The sequence below is a fragment of the Mustela lutreola genome, chromosome 10 (assembly GCF_030435805.1).
Source record: "Mustela lutreola isolate mMusLut2 chromosome 10, mMusLut2.pri, whole genome shotgun sequence".
NCBI lineage: Eukaryota > Metazoa > Chordata > Mammalia > Carnivora > Mustelidae > Mustela > Mustela lutreola.
In genome coordinates, this window is record NC_081299.1 from 78,601,484 (window position 1) to 78,622,959 (window position 21,476).

The following is a 21,476-nucleotide window of genomic DNA, read 5'->3' on the forward strand; positions in this document are numbered from 1 at the left end:
AAATCCATCGGCAGATCGAAGAGAAGAAGAACAGCAATTCTGGAAACAGAAAAACAACCACTTTCTGAAAGGTAGGACCGGCGGAGAAGTGAATCCAAAGCGACGGGAAGATAGACCCCGGGGGGAGGGGCCGGCTCCCGGCAAGCGGCGGAGCAACCGCGCACAAAATCAGGACTTTTAAAAGTCTGTTCCGCGGAGGGACATCGCTCCAGAGGCTAAACCGGAGCGAAGCCCACGCGGGGTCAGCGTGGCCTCAGGTCCCGCAGGGTCACAGAAGGATCGGGGGTGTCTGAGTGTCGCAGAGCTTGCGGGTATTGGAACGGGAAAGCCGGCTACAGAGACAGAGCCGACAGTAAGCTCGCAGCTCCGTGTTACCTTGAACCGGTCGCAGGCTCGGTGAGCTCGGAGCGCGGCCGGAGGTCAGGCAGACGGGAGTAACTGGGCGCTGTTCTCTGAGGGCGCACTGAGGAGTGGGGCCCTGGGCTCTCGGCTCCTCCGGGCCGGAGACCAGGAGGCCGCCATTTGTATTCCCGTCCTCCGGAACTCTACGGAAAGCGCTCAGGGAACAAAAGCTCCTGAAAGCAAACCCGAGCGGATTACTCACCCCGGCCCCGGGTAAGGGCGGTGTAATTCCGCCTGGGGCAAAGACACTTGAAAATCACTACAACAGGCCCCTCCCCCAGAAGATCAACAAGAAATCCAGCCGAGACCAAGCTCACCTACCAAGGAGTGCGGTTTCAATACCAAGGAGAGCAGCAGAATTCCAGAGGAGGAGAAAGCCAAGCACGGAACTCATGGCTTTTTTCCTGTGATTTTTTTTAGTCTTGCAGTTAATTTAATTTTTTCTTTTTCATTTTTTTTTTTTTTTTCTCGCCTTCGGGTAAAATTTTTTTTTTTTTTTTTTAACTGTTACCTTTTTCTTTTTTAACGATTTTTTACTAGTTTATCTAATATATATATATATATTTTTTTACATTTTTCTTAGGTGTTTTCTTTTTTAAAAAAAAATTCTTTTCTTTTTTTTTTTTTTTTTTTTTTTTTTTTTTCTTTTTTCTTTCTTCCTTTTTGAACCTCTTTTTATCCCCTTTCTCCCCACTCACGATTTTGGATCTCTTCTAATTTGGCTAAAGCATATTTTCCTGGGGTTGTTGCCACCCTTTTAGTATTTTACTTGCCCCTTCATTTACTCTTATCTGGACAAAATGACAAGACGTAAAAATTCACCACAAAAAAAAGAACAAGAGGCAGTACCGAAGGCTAGGGACCTAATCAATACAGACATCGGTAATATGTCAGATCTAGAGTTCAGAATGACAATTCTCAAGGTTCTAGCCGGGCTCGAAAAAGGCATGGAAGATATTAGAGAAACCCTCTCGAGAGATATAAAAGCCCTTTCTGGAGAAATAAAAGAACTAAAATCTAACCAAGTTGAAATCAAAAAAGCTATTAATGAGGTGCAATCAAAAATGGAGGCTCTCACTGCTAGGATAAATGAGGCAGAAGAAAGAATTAGTGATATAGAAGACCAAATGACAGAGAATAAAGAAGCTGATCAAAAGAGGGACAAACAGCTACTGGACCACGAGGGGAGAATTCGAGAAATAAGTGACACCATAAGACGAAACAACATTAGAATAATTGGGATTCCAGAAGAAGAAGAAAGTGAGAGGGGAGCAGAAGGTATACTGGAGAGAATTATTGGGGAGAATTTCCCCAATATGGCAAAGGGAACAAGCATCAAAATTCAGGAGGTTCAGAGAATGCCCCTCAAAATAAATAAGAATAGGCCCACACCCCGTCACATAATAGTAAAATTTACAAGTCTCAATGACAAAGAGAAAATCCTGAAAGCAGCCCGGGAAAAGAAGTCTGTAACATACAATGGTAAAAATATTAGATTGGCAGCTGACTTATCCACAGAGACCTGGCAGGCCAGAAAGAGCTGGCATGATATTTTCAGAGCACTAAACGAGAAAAACATGCAGCCAAGAATACTATATCCAGCTAGGCTATCATTGAAAATAGAAGGAGAGATTAAAAGCTTCCAGGACAAACAACAACTGAAAGAATTTGCAAATACCAAACCAGCTCTACAGGAAATATTGAAAGGGGTCCTCTAAGCAAAGAGAGAGCCTACAAGTGGTAGATCAGAAAGGAACAGAGACCATATACAGTAACAGTCACCTTACAGGCAATACAATGGCACTAAATTCATATCTCTCAATAGTTACCCTGAATGTGAATGGGCTAAATGCCCCTGTCAAAAGACACAGGGTATCAGAATGGATAAAAAAACAAAACCCATCTATATGTTGCCTCCAAGAAACACATTTTAAGCCCGAAGACACCTCCAGATTTAAAGTGAGGGGGTGGAAAAGAATTTACCATGCTAATGGACATCAGAAGAAAGCAGGAGTGGCAATCCTTATATCAGATCAATTAGATTTTAAGCCAAAGACTGTAATAAGAGATGAGGAAGGACACTATATCATACTCAAAGGGTCTGTCCAACAAGAAGATTTAACAATTTTAAATATCTATGCCCCCAACGTGGGAGCAGCCAACTATATAAACCAATTAATAACAAAATCAAAGAAACACATAAACAACAATACAATAATAGTAGGGGACTTTAATATTCCCCTCACTGAAATGGACAGGTCATCCAAGCAAAAGATCAGCAAGGAAATAAAGGCCTTAAATGACACACTGGACCAGATGGACATCACAGATATATTCAGAATATTTCATCCCAAAGCAACAGAATACACATTCTTCTCTAGTGCACATGGTACATTCTCCAGAATAGATCACATCCTCGGTCCTAAATCAGGACTCAACCGGTATCAAAAGATTGGGATCATTCCCTGCATATTTTCAGACCACAATGCTCTAAAGCTAGAACTCAACCACAAAAGGAAGTTTGGAAAGAACCCAAATACATGGAGACTAAACAGTATCCTTCTAAAGAATGAATGGGTCAACCGGGAAATTAAAGAAGAATTGAAAAAAATCATGGAAACAAATGATAATGAAAATACAACGGTTCAAAATCTGTGGGACACAACAAAGGCAGTCCTGAGAGGAAAATATATAGCGGTACAAGCCTTTCTCAAGAAACAAGAAAGGTCTCAGGTAGTTACCATTGATTGATTGCTTACTCACTTACTACGTGCCTAGTCCTTTTGGGTTTGGGCACATGTGTTGTCTCCTGTCTCACCAAAGAGCAGTTTGGTGATGAACAAGAAGCTTCTCCAATTTTGACCCACAAATAGACAATTCTATTTTAGAGAAATTAGTGAAGCAAATGAAAGGCTGTGGGATACGTTTAAAATAGCTACAGATTGTTCAGGGCTGTGAGCCAGACCAAACAGCACACCTTCCCACATGCCCCACTTGGCCCTGTGATTACTCAAATCCCAGCATTGGCCCAGGCTGCTGCCCGCCACGAACATCCCTCCAAAGAGCACAACTGGAAGGTAGTTTGCCAGGAAAGGGAAGAGCTGGACTGTACCTGGGAGGGGGGAAAGCATGACATTTTCCTTTATATTTATAAGTTTATGCTTCACATCATGACTCCCCGCTGTTTGGTTTTCCACCTCCTCACCGGGCAGTTTGCAGAATGGGCTGGCACTCAGCCAGGCTGAGGAGGGAGAGAGGAGGGACCTGGCTCAGAGACCTCTTTAGGCTAAGCAGTCTAAGCCAGACTGGAAGCTTATCTAGGAGCACAGAGGCTGCAGAAATGGACATTTATTTATTCACGCACCAAAGATTTTAAACTCTTTGTAAATGGAGCGTGATTGGTCCAATCCTGAGCACTGGTGACAGACACAGGGACAGAAGCTGGACCTTGAGACATACAACACAGAAGTGACAATGCAGGGCCATGGAGAATAGAGGCTGTCTCTTTTCCCCACAGGAAGAGTCAGCCTGGTCATGGTTAGGCAGGTCCCCGCACAATTGTGTCTTGAAGGTGGATGTGCAGCAAACACTGAGAGGGGCCCTTGGTCCAGTTATGGGTGGGAGGGGCAGAGGGGACATCGGAGACCAGAGGGCCTCTGCCTAAAGAGAAGAAGAGCCCTTGGCCAGGGAGGAGACCCCAGATTCAAGGCTCGGTGACTTGACGGGTTGCTGTGCTCCACTCTCTGTAGAGGGCTGTGTGCGGTGGCTGCTGGTCCCACCCCCTGAAGCAGAGGCAAGGAACAGTTAGGGGCTCCCAGGTGCATCTCAACTGCCACAGCATCTTTCAGCCTTGGAGTCTCTCATGTGTACAGTATGCATTTCCTTTTTAAAAAAATCAGAGAAACAACATCTTTAAAGCCAACTAGTTTTTTTCCAACTAGCCCTGATCTCTGCTGTTACTGAGGACAGCCTTAGAGAAGATCCCTCTCAGTCTCTGACAAGTGGCCAGCCCGGGTGACAAGGGGGTGAGGACACAACAGCCGCTAGATCTCACATGGACATGGTAGCCGCTACCTTGTGAGAGTCCATTCAGAAGGATTTAGAATGGTTCTCTGGGCCTGAAATCTCGCATACTGGTTGAAGAGGCTTCATTTCTAGATCTAGAATGCAGGAGGGATGTGGCCATGTGCTCAAATCAGGAGATATCAGCACGTAGGTATGAGCAGGCCATTAGATAGGAGATAGTGGGGCACCCCAGGCAGTTGTGAGGAATCACAGGCCCAGCCATGGGGCATGATGGGGCTTCTGGATGAGTGGGGAGCAGGGGAAGGGGTCCTATGCTGGACATAACCTTTGAATTCTCGTGACATTGAATCTGTGTGTGAGGACAGGAGTTGGTCTGCTTCCTCTTTGGCCTCCTCCTCAGAGCTTGCTGGATGTCTTGTGCCAAAGCAGTGTTCAGTAATTAGAGGTCCGTCCTGGGAGCTAGGTTGGCTGCTTTGGGATTCTGGGGTTTCCACTGACATTTATGTTTCCAAAGATGTTGTTTAGCCCATTTTAATAGTAAAAGTAAACAAACTGAGGTAACGTGATTTATTCAACTATTCATTCATTCAACAAACATTTATTGTGGGCTAAAGCACTATTCTGAGTAACTGGGGATAGAGCTTTCAATCTCAAGTGGGCCAATGAAAATGAATGAAGATGTAAAATGTGTAGGATGTCAGACAATTGTCAATGCTACGGAGAAAAGTAAGTCGGGAAGAGACTTAAAAACGAATGGTCAGAAAAGGCCTCCTCTAGGGGTGATACCTGAGCAGAAACCAGGAGGAGGTGGGGAGCTAGCCTTTGGGGAACATGGTCAAACACCAGTCCAGGATAAGCAAGGCTCTGGTTGGGAGTGTAGTATTCAAGGAGCCACAAGGAGGCCATAGAATTATGTGATTTGTCGGTTTCATTAACACAAAGCTTGAGTCCCAGTCTAGTGTTAGAAATCTACATCTAAAAAAATTTTTTTCATGGGCACTGTAAATTTTGTAACTATTCAGGTTTTGTTTTTTCTCCTTTCTATCTTTATTTAAGCATACTTAATTAGAAGCTGGCTTAAAGTTATTAACATGTCTAATTTTTTTTTACCATTTTAACAATTTTTAAGTGTACAATTCAGCAGCATTAAGTACATTTCATGTTCTGCAACCATCACCACCAAAGTTCATTTTTAGAACTTTTCATTGCCCCAAACAGCAGTTCTGAATCAATTAAACAATAACTTCCCTTCGTCCCACAGCCCTCTTTCCTCGTAACAGCTACTCTATTTCTGTCTCTTTGAATGTGCTATGCTAGCTACTTCTTGTCAGTGGAACCATATTATGTATTGACCTTATTTTATTTAGCATGTTTTAAAGGTATATCCCCATTGTAGTATGTATTAGAATTTCTTTTTTGAGCCACCTGGGTGGCTCAGTCAGTTAAGCGTCTGCATTCGGCTCAGGTCATGGTCCCAGGGTCCTGGGATTGAGCCCCGAGTCAGGCTCCCTGCTCAGTGAAAAGTCTGCTTTTCCCTCTCCCTCTGCCTCTCTCCCTGCTTGTCCTCTCTCTCTCAAATGAATGAAATTAAAAAAAAAAAAATTCTTTTTCATCATTGAATAATATTCCATGGTATGCATGTTGCATTTTACTTATTCATTCACCTGTTACTAATGGTCATGTTGCTTCTATCCTTTGGCTATTGTGAATAATGCTATAATGAACACTCGTGTACAAATATCTGTTTGAATCTTTTGAGTATATACCTACAAGTGGAATTGCTGGATCATGCGGTAATTGTTTAACTATTTTGAGGAACTGCCAAAATTTTTCACAATGGCTGCACCATTTTACATTCCCAACAATGCATGAGTTCCAAATTTTTCCATACCCTTGCCAACTCTTTTTTTTTTAATTGCCATCCTAATAAGTGTGACTGGCACCTCATTTTGGTTCAGGTTTTGCTTTTCTTACTGACTACTAGAAAGAGTCAAATTTGTAATCTGTCTTCAATAGCTGCATGTATTTTTAGCTTTGGCCCTAGGGGGCTCATTGTTTCTTGACCCACTTCTAAATTTATATAACAGATTCTCAATGAGGGGTAATTTCCATTCTCAATCTTCCTTACTGGGGACATTGGCAACAACTGGAGATCTTGTGGGTCATCACAACTGAAGGAGGGGTGGTACCGGCATCTGGTGGGTAGAAGTCACATGTGTTGCCGCACAGCCCTACAATGTGTGGGACAGCCTCTTGCCACAATTTGGTCTCAAATGCCAATAGTGCCAAGGTGGGCAGACCCTGGGTTACAACTATCTATTCATATTTCATGTACCTTTAGAAAGTGTCTTCAGTCCTCTAGGACCAAAGCAGAATATGTAGTGAACTATTGCTTCTGAAGTAAGCAATGTTAACATTGTGAAACAGATGCAGAAAATATAACTTCCTTTTCACAACAGCGTATTCAAATTATATATCTGAATATATTTACTGGCTTCATTGCTAATCATTTCAATGACCTAAACTACAATGTGAGATAAAACTATCGCTATTAATATTTTCAAAAAGTTAGCATGTTTCTGGAGGAAACAGCAAATCTAGATGTCTTGACTTTCATTAAACTGAAAAATGTCATGTACCAAGCTCTCTGTCTGGCACTAATTATACATGGGTGGACCAGGTGGATATGGGCCCTTGTACCCACGGAGTACAAACCTCACTAATAAACACGTGGTGTTAGGCCAAGCATTGTTAATAGTGTTTTGATGTCTCTCCCCTTTTAAGTTGAATAGTTTAAGGAAACAGAAATTCTTATAAAATGAAAAACTTTAATAATTGTTTAAAGCAAAGGCACAAGTAAACATTTCAGGTTACCATACAATGTTACAAAAAGAAATTCCAACAATAAAATGAAAAACATTATAATCTTGCATCTCTATAGTGTACCTTAGTATTCTATCATCTTTTCTTTGGAGTGAAAAGACAAGATAGGCAGATCAATGGATGTGCTGTAAAAGTTGGATTATAAATAGCATCCACTCCAATTTTAACCAGTAATTTTAATTTCAGGAGAATGAATTAAAGTAAAATTAATTAGTTTAAAAAACTGTTTTTTTAATGATGAAGCAGCAATAACCTTCAGGCTAAAGCACACTGTTTTAATAAAGTAAATCACTGATTTCATAAAACATTAGCTGCTGACGTCTTGCACTACATGATAAATAAGCTGGCCATGAAAGGACTTTACTGAAATGCAATTCATATATTTATTTTACTTTAAATCTGAAAATGATAGTGTACTATATAAAAGATAAAGGAGAATATGGAACCAATTCATTTTTTATGATGTTAGAAATAAAATACTTAAAAAGGTCTAGACCTTGTTTTCAAAGGCACTATCCGGAGAGTAACAGGCTGCACGCTCAGAGCTAAGTTTTTGTTTTTGTTTTTGTATATCTTAGGTGAGCCTTGACATCTCAATTACTCATCAAACACTGAGTACCTAATATCTATCAACAGAAAGGGCAGAGATTGTGTAATGTGTATCTTTAACCGCTTTTTTCAGAGAGAAAAAAAATATTTTACCATTGATTCTTAAAAGGCTGTTGAAATATTGGTTTGATCTAAAAGTTCTGTTTCATCACGTCAATGTGATTTCCATTTTATTCAGATCACCCTGTAACTTCTACTTTTAGCTTTTCAACCTAGATGGCAACACCACCAGCAAGTAACTATCCTGAGAGTACTTTTGTGTGTGTGTGTTTGTTATTTATTCACTTATTCCTCCCTGAATATTCTCCAGCTCTAAGTGTTTAACTGAATAACATTTAAATGATACAAAGTAATTGTGTCAGAGATTAAATAAAATCTATCAAGAGGACATTTTCCAATACCTTGTAAATCTTAATTTGAATGTCAAATCAAAGCTTAGTATCCTGTTGCATACTAAAAACCAGGAAGATTCTAAACCCTTCTAAGGAGTATTTGAATCAAAGCTCTTGAATGAGATGATTGTTGTTTCTAGTTTTCCCATTTCTCAAATTACAAGAACATCAATGGGTTACGGTTCACTTACCATGATTCTTTTAACACCTAATTCCTAACCAAAAAACAGTACTTAGGAAATTCTCTAAGAATATCTTTCAGATTTAGAATTCAAACATGATTCTAGAAAGATGTTCTTATTTTAAGTCAAATTATAACATCGGCTCATTGACGCATACTCTAAAGGCCAACGTGCCTGCTTGAGAGAGCAGTGCTGGCATTCTGGAATTCTTCCCTTTCTTTCTCCATTTCCAAAGGTAGAGATGTCCTTCCGAACTTGTCTTTGGCATCAAAGACTTCATGATATAAAACAGCTGGAACATTACCCATTTAGAATAGTTACGAGTTTAAGATCCACTAGCAAATTTTAGTCTTCAAAACCATTAGTTCAACACCAAAAGCAAACAGTTTGATCTTCTACTGAGACAAACTTAAGATGCAAACCTGCATTTTAGAGGGTCTGCAGACTTTTTCTCTAAAGTGCCAGACAGTAGATATTCGGGGCTGTTTGTGCCCTCCGGTCTCTGTTGTAACTACTCCACTCTGCCATGGTACATGAAAGCAGCCACAGACAATATGTATATGGATAAGCATGGGTAAGCTCCAAGAACATTTTATTGATCAATACTGAATTTCATATGATTTTCATGTGATACAAAATGCTATTTTGATTCCCCCCACAGAACTATCTATAAATATTAAAAACTACTCTTAGCTTGTGGGTCATGTAAAAACAAGAAGCTGGCTAGAATAGCCTCATGGCCTGAAGTTGCTGACCCTTGGTCTAGATCACTAGATTTCTTACTGTGGGGGTGAAAGCAATGTGGCCATGACTCATCTCATTTTACCTGGGCATCAACAGCCCATAGGCTGACAGTAATGAACCCCAAAAGAGAATTCTAAAAGCACCAGACAATTCTAGTAGACGATACCAGTAGAGCTGCGCAGAGTTTATGAGTGTTGATACATCTATACACAGATACTGATCTATATATATTCAGGAAACACATTGAAATCACATTAATTGAAGAAAAGTAGAGAACTGAGAAATTCATTAGCTGAACATTTCAGCTTGGTGTCGGAGAGATCTTGAGTAAAATTTTGGCTCTGCTACTTACTAAACTTGTAACCACAGGTAAATTACTTAACCACTACAATTTGACCTGGTGATATGGACACAACAGGCATCTGGTCAATCTTGTTTCTCAAGCAAATAGCTACAAAGGGTTGGAAAAGCCTAATCTATCACGTACCATAAAGCCTGACTTTGGGCTTTAGAAAAAAAATGATTTTGTCTCTTCTACTCCACTCTGTCATGTAAATTTTTTTTCTGCATGCAACATATTGTGAAAAATTTTACCTCCATATATACTGAATTCTACTTTCCTCTTATCCTTGAAGGCTACTTTTTCCACAGGCTGCTGATGAAAATGGAAGTGGAAAGGATCCAGTCAACACATGTTTGTTGTCTTTATGTATTCTCAGTGTAATTTGGTGTTTCCACCAATTTATCAATGACAGGCATTCAGGTTTCCAGGGAAAAAAGTCTGGATGAGAAAAAGGAAGAACTGGTAGGAAAGAATTCTTATGGCTTTATCTATGGATTAACTAGAGAAGCTGAAGATAATGTTCATAGATTATTCGCAGATACAGTTTTTGTGTATCTTGTACCTCAGTCCATTGCTTAAATTACATTAAGTAGATATTAGCACTAAGTAATATGTGCTATAACCTCTTTAATCATGAAAAATTTATTGTTATATACACATGAAGCAAAATATGTCACCAATAGTGTTTTGAACAAGTATTAGTTCACTTATGAATCTGCTAGTGTTGAATGCCAAGCAAAATACTAAAGCTATTAAAATATTAGTGTCTGGTTTTATTTTCAATTTTCTTTTAACCTAGTATTTACAGAAGTCCTGTTAGAACGCTGAAGGCAGTCATTTGCAACATGTACATTCTCCATATAAAATGATTTTCAATGTGGGTGATGTAGATTTATAAATATGTACAAAACCCCCAATTTATTTGTAGTTAACCTACTACTCTGACTAGTAGGCAATACATGGAACCATCATATGCACATCAAAACTAGAAATTAAAACACAACTTAAACCTCTCAAGACAGATGAATGTTCATTTGTGTTTGTAAAATTATATGGGGGAAAAAAAGCTTTGTGTTTGGGAGCTTTCAGTGGCCTACTACTAAAGCAGTAATTTTAACTGAAAAACAAAACAAAACAAAACAAAAAAACCCAGAAACACTCCCCAACACAAAAACCCAAGATAAATTGGATGTATATCCTGGTCAAATGTTTGTAGACACCTGGCTTGAAAACAAATTGATAAATATGCAATTTGTTAAATGAGCATGAAATATTGCACTAGAGCAGTTTTGTCTGAAGAAAATTCAATTTTCCATAGTCCTGAACTTCAAAATGCTTCCCACATATAAATTGCATTTTCTAAATAAGAAACATTAATATTCAGTAATACTGTTAGAACCTTATTTTTCCCATTAACCATATATACCAGTCTATTTTATGGCAATGGTAGTCAGTGGTGAAGATTTGGCAAAGATAAAAAAGCAGATAAGACTGTAAAATATATATATATATATATATACATATATATATGTATGTATATATGTATATACGTATGTACATATGAAACAAGTATGTTCCCAAAACCCTTAATCATATAATAACTGATCCCTTAAAAAACCCCACAGTCTAGGTCACAGTGATGGTCAGACAGTGGTTGAGTATGACTCTCTTCTTGGGGGCTGCTCCTTTCGAGCCACTCGGTTGCTGTCTCTGGTCTCCAACACACTGTCTTCTGTTTCGCTTTCACTACCATCTGCCACAGCGGGGTCCAAAGACATCGGGCCAGACTTTCTGTGCAAAGGAAAACCAACGCCACTTTCCCGTAAGGAATCATCCATAAAATCTTCATCAGAGGAATGGAATGATTCATCATCTCCTATTAAATGGTTGACAATGTGGATTCCATCAAAAGGAGGCTGGCCTGAGAAGACCCTCTGGCCTTTTAGGCACCTGAGCTGTCAAAACAAAACCCATGTTAATATACTCAACTAGGGGAAACACACACACCAAGAAAGCAAACATTTCATGTTTAAAAAAGAAGATAACTTACCTTTTTTTTTTTTTTTTTTTGCCATTTGTAGATAAAATAGTAACTACCAATTTTATATGCCTCCTATGTGTTATATAATGGACACATAACTTGTTTTTTTTTTTTTAAGATTTTATTTATTTATTTGACACAGACAGAGATCACAAGTAGGCAGAGAGACAGGCAGAGAGAGAGGAGGAAGCAGGCACCCCGCTGAGCAGAGAGCCCGATGTGGGGCTCGATCCCAGGACCCTGAGATCATGACCTGAGCCGAAGGCAGAGGCCCAACCCACTGAGCCACCCAGGCACCCCAGTAACTTGTTATTTTAATTGAAATATCACAACAGTCCTATGTGGTAGATTTTATCATCTTCATTAGAGATTAGAAAATGGAAACTCAGGTAGAGGTACTACTGTGGACACATAGGTAATAGCAAAATTTAGATTCAAATTGAACCTTCATTATATTACAGGAAATATAATGAACTCATGCACCCATCATCTAATTTCAACAATTAACATCATGGACAATCTTATTACATTATACTTCTCCTGTCTCTGGATTACTTTGAGGTAAATCTCAGATATTCTATCAGTTTACCTGTAAATATTTCAGCATGCATTTCTAGAAGATGTGGACTTTAAGATCATACTCTGAACTATCACACATACTGTCTCAAGAGCATATCCCCATAATAATGAAAATCAGTTACAAATAATGAAAATTTGCTATGAATCTCCATCCTATCATAATATCCCAAAGACCACCAAAACACTGTCACACACTCACTCACTCAGGGTAGGAATGCTTCTTTCTACTAATAAGATCTCTCTCTGCAAGGAAGGAACGCCAATAGTATGTAATTTTGCCTTCTCTCCCCTACTCCTCCCCAGGGAAGAAGGAGCAACTTCCCTAATGAGGGAAGAGAGGAGAGGACTGCCATGTATTGCTCAGCTATTTCTCTTCTCTTTCCACTTTCAGAACCAGGTTTTGGCTATCCCAGGAGCTTCCCATGGCCACACCTTCATGGGGACATCATGTGCTCCCTGTTACTGGCTGGGCAAGTCTGACTAATTCTAGAGTTCGTTTTCTAGACAAAAACCCATTGTTGTCACAAATCTAAACCACATTCTCCAAAACCAGCCTTTTTAGGATTAAAGGTGACTTCTTTTTATCATCTCCCACTTCTTTGCCCCAGTTATCTTAAACTCTCAAACCTACTGCCATGGATACAACCACTTCTACTACCATAGAATCGAGACATCAGCCCTGTCGTCCTCAAGAGCTTATATCTTAAGCAGGAAATCTAATTTTGATATTGTCACTTGTTTAATTTCTCCCATACACCATGAATTTTCTCCTACAACAGAGCAGAAGAGCTGAAAACAAAACAACCAAAACAATAGCTGAAAAAAACTAATTACCAAAATCTACCTTGACTTGCAAGAATTTGGCTGAAAGAGATCCCATGCCTCCTACCCTTATCGCTACTATTAACCTTCAACTTTGTTTCTCAGGGACAAACTCCTGGTCACTCACTATCTTTCAAATCTTAAGATAAAGCCTGTGTGAAATATTCAGGAAATATTACATATACTTTCAAAACTAACGGTTCTGAAAGTAAAGACATTACAGCCTTGCCATACACCTGCCAGCTATCCTGACAGATTTCCAGGAAGAAGTGAAGAAATGTCAGCACTTCCCTGCTGGTGTGTGACCAACGGGAAACAAGAAGGATGCTGAGACTTCGAACAGTGATGTCTGCCTCAGGCCGACCTTCAACCCTGAAGAAATCCCTATGCTCTAGGCTGAGAGAACAAAATTACAGTGATGTACAATGTAATTTAAGTAACACTGTCTCCCTTGGCAGGGCAGAAAGGATCTAAACTCGAGGGTGAATTTTTAGGGAAAGGGCTCAGAGCACCACAAGGACCTCCCCATAGCTGTGATACCCATGGCAATACTACAACTGCCACGTTCTGATGCAACATCCTATCGCTACATTGCAACACATGATTGAGCGCTCCAAGTGTTAGATTAAGTCAGTTAATCTCTTCCTTTCTTTTCTTCCCAAACCCTTTTGAAGAAATAATACAGAACATGTGTCTTCCTTTTCCCTGACTGTTACCAAAGGAGTACAGCAGGGGAACCACAACTTCCCAAATGAACTGGAAAGCTGTAGCTCTAACAAATTTTACTGCAGTTAAAAAACTGCAGCCTCTTATCAGATGTCATAGGGGATGCAACTAGAGTTTCTTTATTTGAGAACTGCTAATAAAGAATAGCAGAAAAAGGAATATCGGAGAAGAAAAAGGTGAAGGTAAGGGACTCTCTGGTAAAACTGAAGCTGTCCCTTAGTTACTTCTTAGACCTGAACGTGTACATACTGTTTCTGAGGGGAGGGAGGTCTGTGTATGTCCTGAAAAGGGACATCTGCTCACTGAGTTCCCATCACGTGACCTAGAAGGGGCTGAACTTCAGGTGAGGATATCCCGGGGGACTCCTCTTCCTGTGGAGAGAGGTTTAGCTAGAGGAAGGCCAGAGCTAGGCCTTCTAATGTATAGTCTTGGGTGTCTGGATCTGAGAGCTGTACTACTGATCCTGTTACTAGACTTTTAGGAGCTAATTATATTTAAACAAACAAAAAAGACAATTTTCTCAACCTACATCCCCCAAAAAGACTTCCACAGATATTATTGTTGGTAGCACACTTAGATTAGCATATTTCAAAATATGGTCCACTGATTATCTCTCAGGATAACCAAGGATGATTATTAAAAATCCAGAATCCAGGACGCCTGGGTGGCTCAGTTGGTTGGACGACTGCCTTCGGCTCGGGTCATGATCCTGGATTCCTGGGATCGAGTCCCGCATCGGGCTCCCAGCTCCATGGGGAGTCTGCTTCTCTCTCTGACCTTCTCCTCACTCATGTTCTCTCTCAAATAAATAAATAAAATATTAAAAAAAATAAATAAAAAAAAAAATAAAAATAAAAATCCAGAATCCAGGGGCGCCTGAGTGGCTCAGTGGGTTAAAGCCTCTGCCTTCGGCTCAGGTCATGATCCCAGGGTCCTAGGAAGGAGCCCTGTATTGCTCAGCAGGGAGTCTGCTTCCCTTCCTCCCTCTCTCTGCCTGCCTCTCTGCCTACTTGTGATCTCTCTCTGTCAAATAAAAAAATAAAATTTATAAATAAATAAATAAATAAATTCAGAATCCATACCCTGATCTAAGGAATCAAAATCTGGAGAGCAAAACATCTTTTTTAAAGTTTATTTATTAATTGTTTAAATAATCTCCACATTCAACGTGGGGCTCAAATTCACAACCTTGAGATCAAGACTGACAGGCTCCACTGACTGAGCCAGCCAGGTGCCCTGGGAGTGAAACAATTTTACAAGCATCTGAGGAGATCATGATACCTCACAGTTTGAGAATCACTGTGGTAGATCTGTCCAAACCAAATAAGGCTGAGTCAAAAAGGAGTTGATTTACCTGAAATGGAGCTCTTATTCACAGTAAAAGTGCTTCTGAACAGGGAACAACTGCCCGTGTGTCTGGTATACAGAAATGGATATAAGCGGATACCATCGTTCAGTAGTATAAGCAAGCTGTCCAGACCCAAATCCACTACCTGATGGTTGAAACACGGAGCGATCTGTTTAAATGCGTTTTCCTGAAACTTTCTCCTGGCAAAGGGTAGGATCCAGGAATGCGTATGTTCAAAAGACCTGAATAATTCTGATGCGCATCCCAGAGTAAGGACCACTACTACAGGCAACATTTTGTCTGTTTGTTCAGCTTTGTTTGATGTCTCCTATGAATCAATCATAGGATCAGGAATCTGACAAAAGCTACTGACTCTCTTTCTTGAAAAGTACATATAGTATTTTTGCATACCCTTCTGCAGCCCCTTGTCTTTTCTAAGTTTTGGTTAAAGACTATTAGAACATTTTTATAAAGCAACAACCAAACAACTAAACTTTGTGAAATGCCAGTAACACACTCCTATCATGAAAAAGATTTAAAAGGTATTATTTTTCTAGGTGAAATGAGACATAGGTTTTAAAGGCACTGAATGTGACTGGAAGTACTTCTGAGATTCACCAAGGATTGGAATTTTAAGGAAAGGGACTCTTCTCTGGTGGAATCTTGGGATTTCCCCCAAAGAAGGGTCTCAGCTGATCATAGTCAACAAACTCTATCCAGGAAGTTCTGAGTAGAACTTCCTGTTAGCTTTTTAAGTTCTCCAGACCTAATGTTTGAGCAGGGAGTCGGGTATTTGAAAAAAATCATCTAAGAGATGCTGGGGGAAGGGGTGGGGGGACAGCAACTAGGAGGAAACAGACCATTGGTGAAAAGAAAACTCTTTAAAAATCATTTCTTTCCTCTGAAGAAACTGCATCCATGTAAAACAAAAAACAAAACCAAAAAACCCAGGACACTCTACAAGAGGTTTCAGACCTAATTTTTTCTGACCTGAAAGACATGTGCTTTGAGACTGAAAAAGCCTACCAAGTATCCATCACAATGGATAAAAGTAGACTTACACAATGGTACCTCATAATGAAATTTCAGGACACTGGGAACAAGAAAAGATAAAGCATCCAGCCAAAAACGTATTTTATATAAAAAATATTTTATATAAATCTTTTATATTTTATATAAAAAATCTTTTATATTTTATATAAAAGATTAAGAGTCACAATGATAGGGACACCTAGGTGGCTCAATTGGTTACGCCTGCCTTCAGCTCAGGTCATGATCCTGGCATCCTGGGATGAGTCCCACATTGGGCTCTCTGCTCAGCAGTCTCCTTCTCCCTCTCTGCTGCTCCCCCTGCTTGTGCTCTCTCTGGCTCTATCGCAAATAAATTTTTAAAATCTTAAAAAAAAAAAAAAAGGAATTACGATATCAGACTTCTCAACTGTAAACAGAATAGAGCAAGGCCTTCAAAATTCTGAGAAAATATTTCCAACGTACATTTAAAAAATTGAAATTATCTTAAAAAACACTTTAAATACATGGTATGGTTTAATGGATTCCCATGTTGTCATCATCTAGCTATCTGGAAGCAAATGAAAAAGGATTTTTATTTTTTTTATTTTTTTAGATTTATTTATTTATTTATTTGACAGACAGAGATCACAAGTAGGCAGAGAGGCAGGCAGAGAGAGGGGAGGAAGCAGGCTCCCTGCTGAGCAGAGAGCCCGATGTGGGACTCGATCCCAGGACCCTGAGATCATGACCTGAGCCGAAGGCAGCGGCTTAACCCACTGAGCCACCCAGGTGCCCCAAGGATTTTTATTTTTATGTTTTTTTTCTCTTGATAAGTATGATCACATTTATTTTCAATAGATTATATTCTGCCACCAGCAATATTTGAGCATGCCTATTATATCCAGTCTTTGCCAGCATGACCATTACATATTTTTCTCCATCATAATTTGCACTATCATTGTGATTTTGTTTCTTTGATTACTGCTGGGATGGTTGAGATTTTCTTTTCTTTTTTTCCAGTATAGTTAACATATAGTATTATATTAGTTTCGGGTATACAACACTTCCATACATTACCCACTGCTTGTCACAAGTGCCCTCCTTAATTCCCATCACCTATTTCACCCATCCCCCCCCAAACCCCCGCCCAGTAATCATCAGTTTTTTCTCTATAGTTAAGAGTCTGTTTCTTGGCTTGTTTCTCTCTCTTGAAATACAGTTTTTAAATAACGTTAGACTATTGAACTAGATGTTTTAGAAAAACATAATATATAATCTTATTCTGTACTTCAGATTATTTTATTCTCAAACATGAATACATAAAATAGTAAAAACAAGCTTATTGTATGATAAAATGTTTCCTTCTAATGAGTGCCTTCTAGTTCTATAACATTTAAAATTTAGATATTAAGTAGATTTGCCATTTTCCAAATATCAGTTAAAAGACCCACAAACTACCACAGAGATGATCTCACAGACTATTCAACTTAGTAGGTCACTCTGGAGTCCTTACTTTGGGGAGAATGTTGATGTTAACAGCACCCTCTGACTCCCTAATTCTCTAGACTAATAATTAATAAATTGTGTTATGTACAAGAACCTCCTGGGATTATTTTAAAAATATATAGACTCTTGGGCTCTCCTCTCAGACACCTTGATTCATCAGGCAGGACTCAGGGACCTATTTTAAACAAGCACTCCAGGGAGTTCTGAATAGGATGATCTATAGATCACATTCTGAGAGATCCTGCTCTAAATGGATCATATTGAGGGATTTACTATATTAGGATCATGTTAAGAAAATTTGGTAAGGATAAATAAATTTGAACTCAAGATTTTCTTGTTAATTTATCACTGCCACACTGGCCATTGTCATATTTTAAAAATACAATGGTCTGATGTGGACACACAACTAAATTGGGGGGGAAAAGCAAATAAAAATACAAAGAACTATAAGGCAAATAAATATTTTAAGATATGACACCTTCACCATCTAGTTTCAAATCTATTTCTTATGGGGTGTTTCAGGGGATTCTTTACTGAGGAACAGCAACCAGTTTTAGACGTCTCACCATCTGAGTTTAGATCAAAGTGAGAGAACATATGTTTATAAAACAGAGTCAGAACCTTCTCCTTTTCTCCTATCAAATGTCAACCTTCAAATTCAAACTTTATTCTGAGGATCAGCTTCATATTCAGGTGACAAACTATACCTTTTGAAGGATAACATGCCTAACCTTAGGAGTATAGTTCTAGCTTTAAAACCCTTGATAGAAAAATGATTTCTTTTCTTTTTCTTTTTCTTTTTTCTTAAAGATTTATTTATTTATCTTATAGGAAGGGGGAGTAAAGAGGGAGACGGAGAGAGAAACTCAAACAGACTCTGTGCTGAGCCCAATGCAGAGCTCAATCTCAAGACCCTGAGATTGGGATCCACTCAAAGCCAAGAGCCGGCTGCTTAACCAACTATGCCACCCAGGTGCCTTTAAATAGCCTGATATTAAAGAGTCTATTCTGTATGGTTCCATGTAAATAGTTTAAAAAAACAGTTTAAAAACAAGCAAAAAAAGGAGAAAAATTTGGAGTTCAGTGATAGATAACACAAAGTTCATTAAACTTATTCTCCCTGCATTTGTGAACATTTGAAAATTTCCATAATAAAAAACATGTACATTAAAAAAATAAGGTCACCAATAAAATCTCTCAAAAATACTTCCAAATTCATGTGTAGCTGACCATTTTGATAAGGAGTTAGACTCACCATAACAAAACCTCCAAATAATCCAATGGAAAAAAAAAAAACCCAAAAGATAACTGCTTCCTTTATATTTGAAAGTATTTCTTTTTTGTTTTCTGGTATTATTTTGATATTAGTAGTTTAAAAAATTAGCATCTTAATAAATTTTTATAACATATTTAATACATCAATAGGCATAAATATTTTCATAAACTTTAATACTGTATTGATTGACACACATATATTGGAGTGTATTATTTATAGATAAGTTTTTTCCAAGTTATAATGAATACTTAAAATCAGCACTGTCTGGGTGGCTGGTCTAATATATTCTACCACTTCCGTTAGCCTCTGATGATGGTGACTGTTTCTTAATCATTTTTGTATCTTAGAGCTCAGCACTCTGACTGGACAAGAGTGGGCACGTAAGAAATATATATGAACTACAATGAAAAGATAACAGGATTCTTAAGAAAGCCCTCTGGTACTCATTATTCATTTCAGAGGGGAGTGCTAATATACGAGACGCCAATAATGTACTGTTTCTTACCTGATATGGACTGCTTCATCATGTTATGCATGAAGAGACAGAGTAAAGAAATAAAAACATACAGAATTTGTTTAAATAATACTTAAAATATGCTGACATACTCATTATAGCTTAAAAAGCTAACAAAATCTTAACCTCTCACGAGCTTCAAAGAGATTGTATTTTAAGATTTCTCTGCATGTATTCAACAATGCTGACCCAAAGAAAGTATTTAGTAATTAGAAAAAGAAAGTGTTGAGATATTATACAACTTATAAAGAATATAGCACAAGAGGTACTATAGCTAATAAGAAAACAGGAAACTGTCATGTTCATAGTCTGATGAACGTAGGTTTTGACAGGAAATAGCAGAGTTTCTAACTGCATGATAGTAAAAATCCAAACACTAAAAATTAGTATTAAAACCTATTACAGCTATTTCACATAAAAATTATCAGTAAAATTTGAAAGCAGGGAGAAGAATCTGCAGGAATGAATGTTCTGAAGGCCCAAAGGACTTTATAATCATTAAAGATACACAAGTATTTAAAAATTGTTCATTAGTCTACTTCATTAGCTAAACCTCTAGAGGTTAAGACAGAAGTTTCTTTTGTAAAACAGGGAAATGTTATAGCACTAGAGATTTGTAGCCTTTAAATATAACTTCCTAATAAATAATAGAGAAATCCGTGCTGAGAAATTTGATCATCTGGGCCAGTGTCCATGTGGAGAGAGTGTACATGTTCTCTATGTGATTGCTTTCTTCCAGTAAATTATAAACACTGAGAACTAGAAAAGGTTTGGGTTGATTTTTGCATTTGATTTTAAAGAGACACAACAGGTTATCCTTCCTCAATTTTAATGTGTAGGGGTAAAAAAATTAATAATAAACCCTTATAATTATATGAGGTTTTACAGTTAAAAGTGCGTCCATGCATATTATTTCAAGTAGTTAAAAAAATTTCCCCCCATGTGTAACTGGAGGCTGAATTGTACAGACAACTACCACTTTCTGAGATTCAAAAGAATAAGAAGCGCTGCCACTGAATATTCTGAAAGACAATCAGTCCACAACAAAGTGGAAAAAGTCATCCACACACCAAAAAAACCCCTAACCAAATGAACTTTGATCACTACTAGACAGGGTTTAAACCATTTAAGTGAGTCATGTGATACCAAGTGAACTGCAAAACAGATGCAGTAAGTTTCCAAGTCTGAGTCATATCAGATTATAAAAGCTTCTATTTGTACGTTTGGGTTTATATAATCAATCTTTGTAAAACACTGAACTATCGCTGTTAAAGCAACATGTCTGTAAGTGATGTATAAGATATAATATTTTAAATAACATTATCCTTTACATGAGAAGATGGACATAAAGTTCAATAATCACAAAGATTTGTATTTCTATGTTCTAGAGGCTTTGCTTTCTTTCTCCAAAGTATAATTGGTAATTTTGATGAAATCCTTACATAATAATTTTAATAATTTTTTCAGTTTATGAAATGTAAATGTTTGTAAATGTAAAAAGGAAATGATGTGCTAAATTCTCAATTATCATCTTCTTTCAAAATTGAATCGTACACATGACAAAGATTAAAACTAGCCATAAGCACCCAAACCAAAAGATTTCCAGTGAATCAAAACAGGAAACCAATAAAAGCAATCAATTGGAGGTCATGACTTTTCGATCATTGTATTATATATACAGGAGCAAAAATTCAGAGCTAGAATACTCAAAAGTAGATTAAGTTGAAAAGTTTAAGAGTTCTTTTTTTTTTTTAATAATACAAAATAGACAATGTTGAAAATGGTTCTGGCTTTAAGCTAAGTAAATTATTTTTAAAAACCAGTTAAAGCATTTAAATTTTAAAAACATACAGATTATAAAAAAATGTATAAAATGCAATAGTTAAAACGCATGCTTTTAGAAGCAAAGAAAAAATATGTACCCACAATAAGAAGTGAAATAGGTGGAAAGGAAAGTCTGGCACTGAAGAAACTTATACTGTGTATTTGTTACCAGAGAAGTAGAGAGGGGGAAGAATTAAGCCATTTACAAAGAACTCCAAGTCTTTCTATAGTGTATACTTAGATTTATC

At 38.2% G+C, this 21,476-nt stretch overlaps 1 protein-coding gene across 7 annotated transcripts in view; it reads right to left on the bottom strand.

Annotated features, from left to right (window-relative positions):
- Positions 1-7,236: 7,236 nt before the first annotated feature.
- Positions 7,237-21,476, bottom strand: part of EVI5 (ecotropic viral integration site 5) — a 205,135-nt gene continuing 190,895 nt past the window's right edge. For all 7 annotated transcript variants that reach the window (XM_059138558.1, XM_059138553.1, XM_059138554.1 and 4 more), the window contains one exon: positions 7,237-11,536. In XM_059138558.1, the coding sequence (XP_058994541.1) occupies positions 11,225-11,536 (312 nt within the window). In that variant the 3' untranslated portion in view covers positions 7,237-11,224. The remainder of the gene's footprint in view (positions 11,537-21,476) is intronic.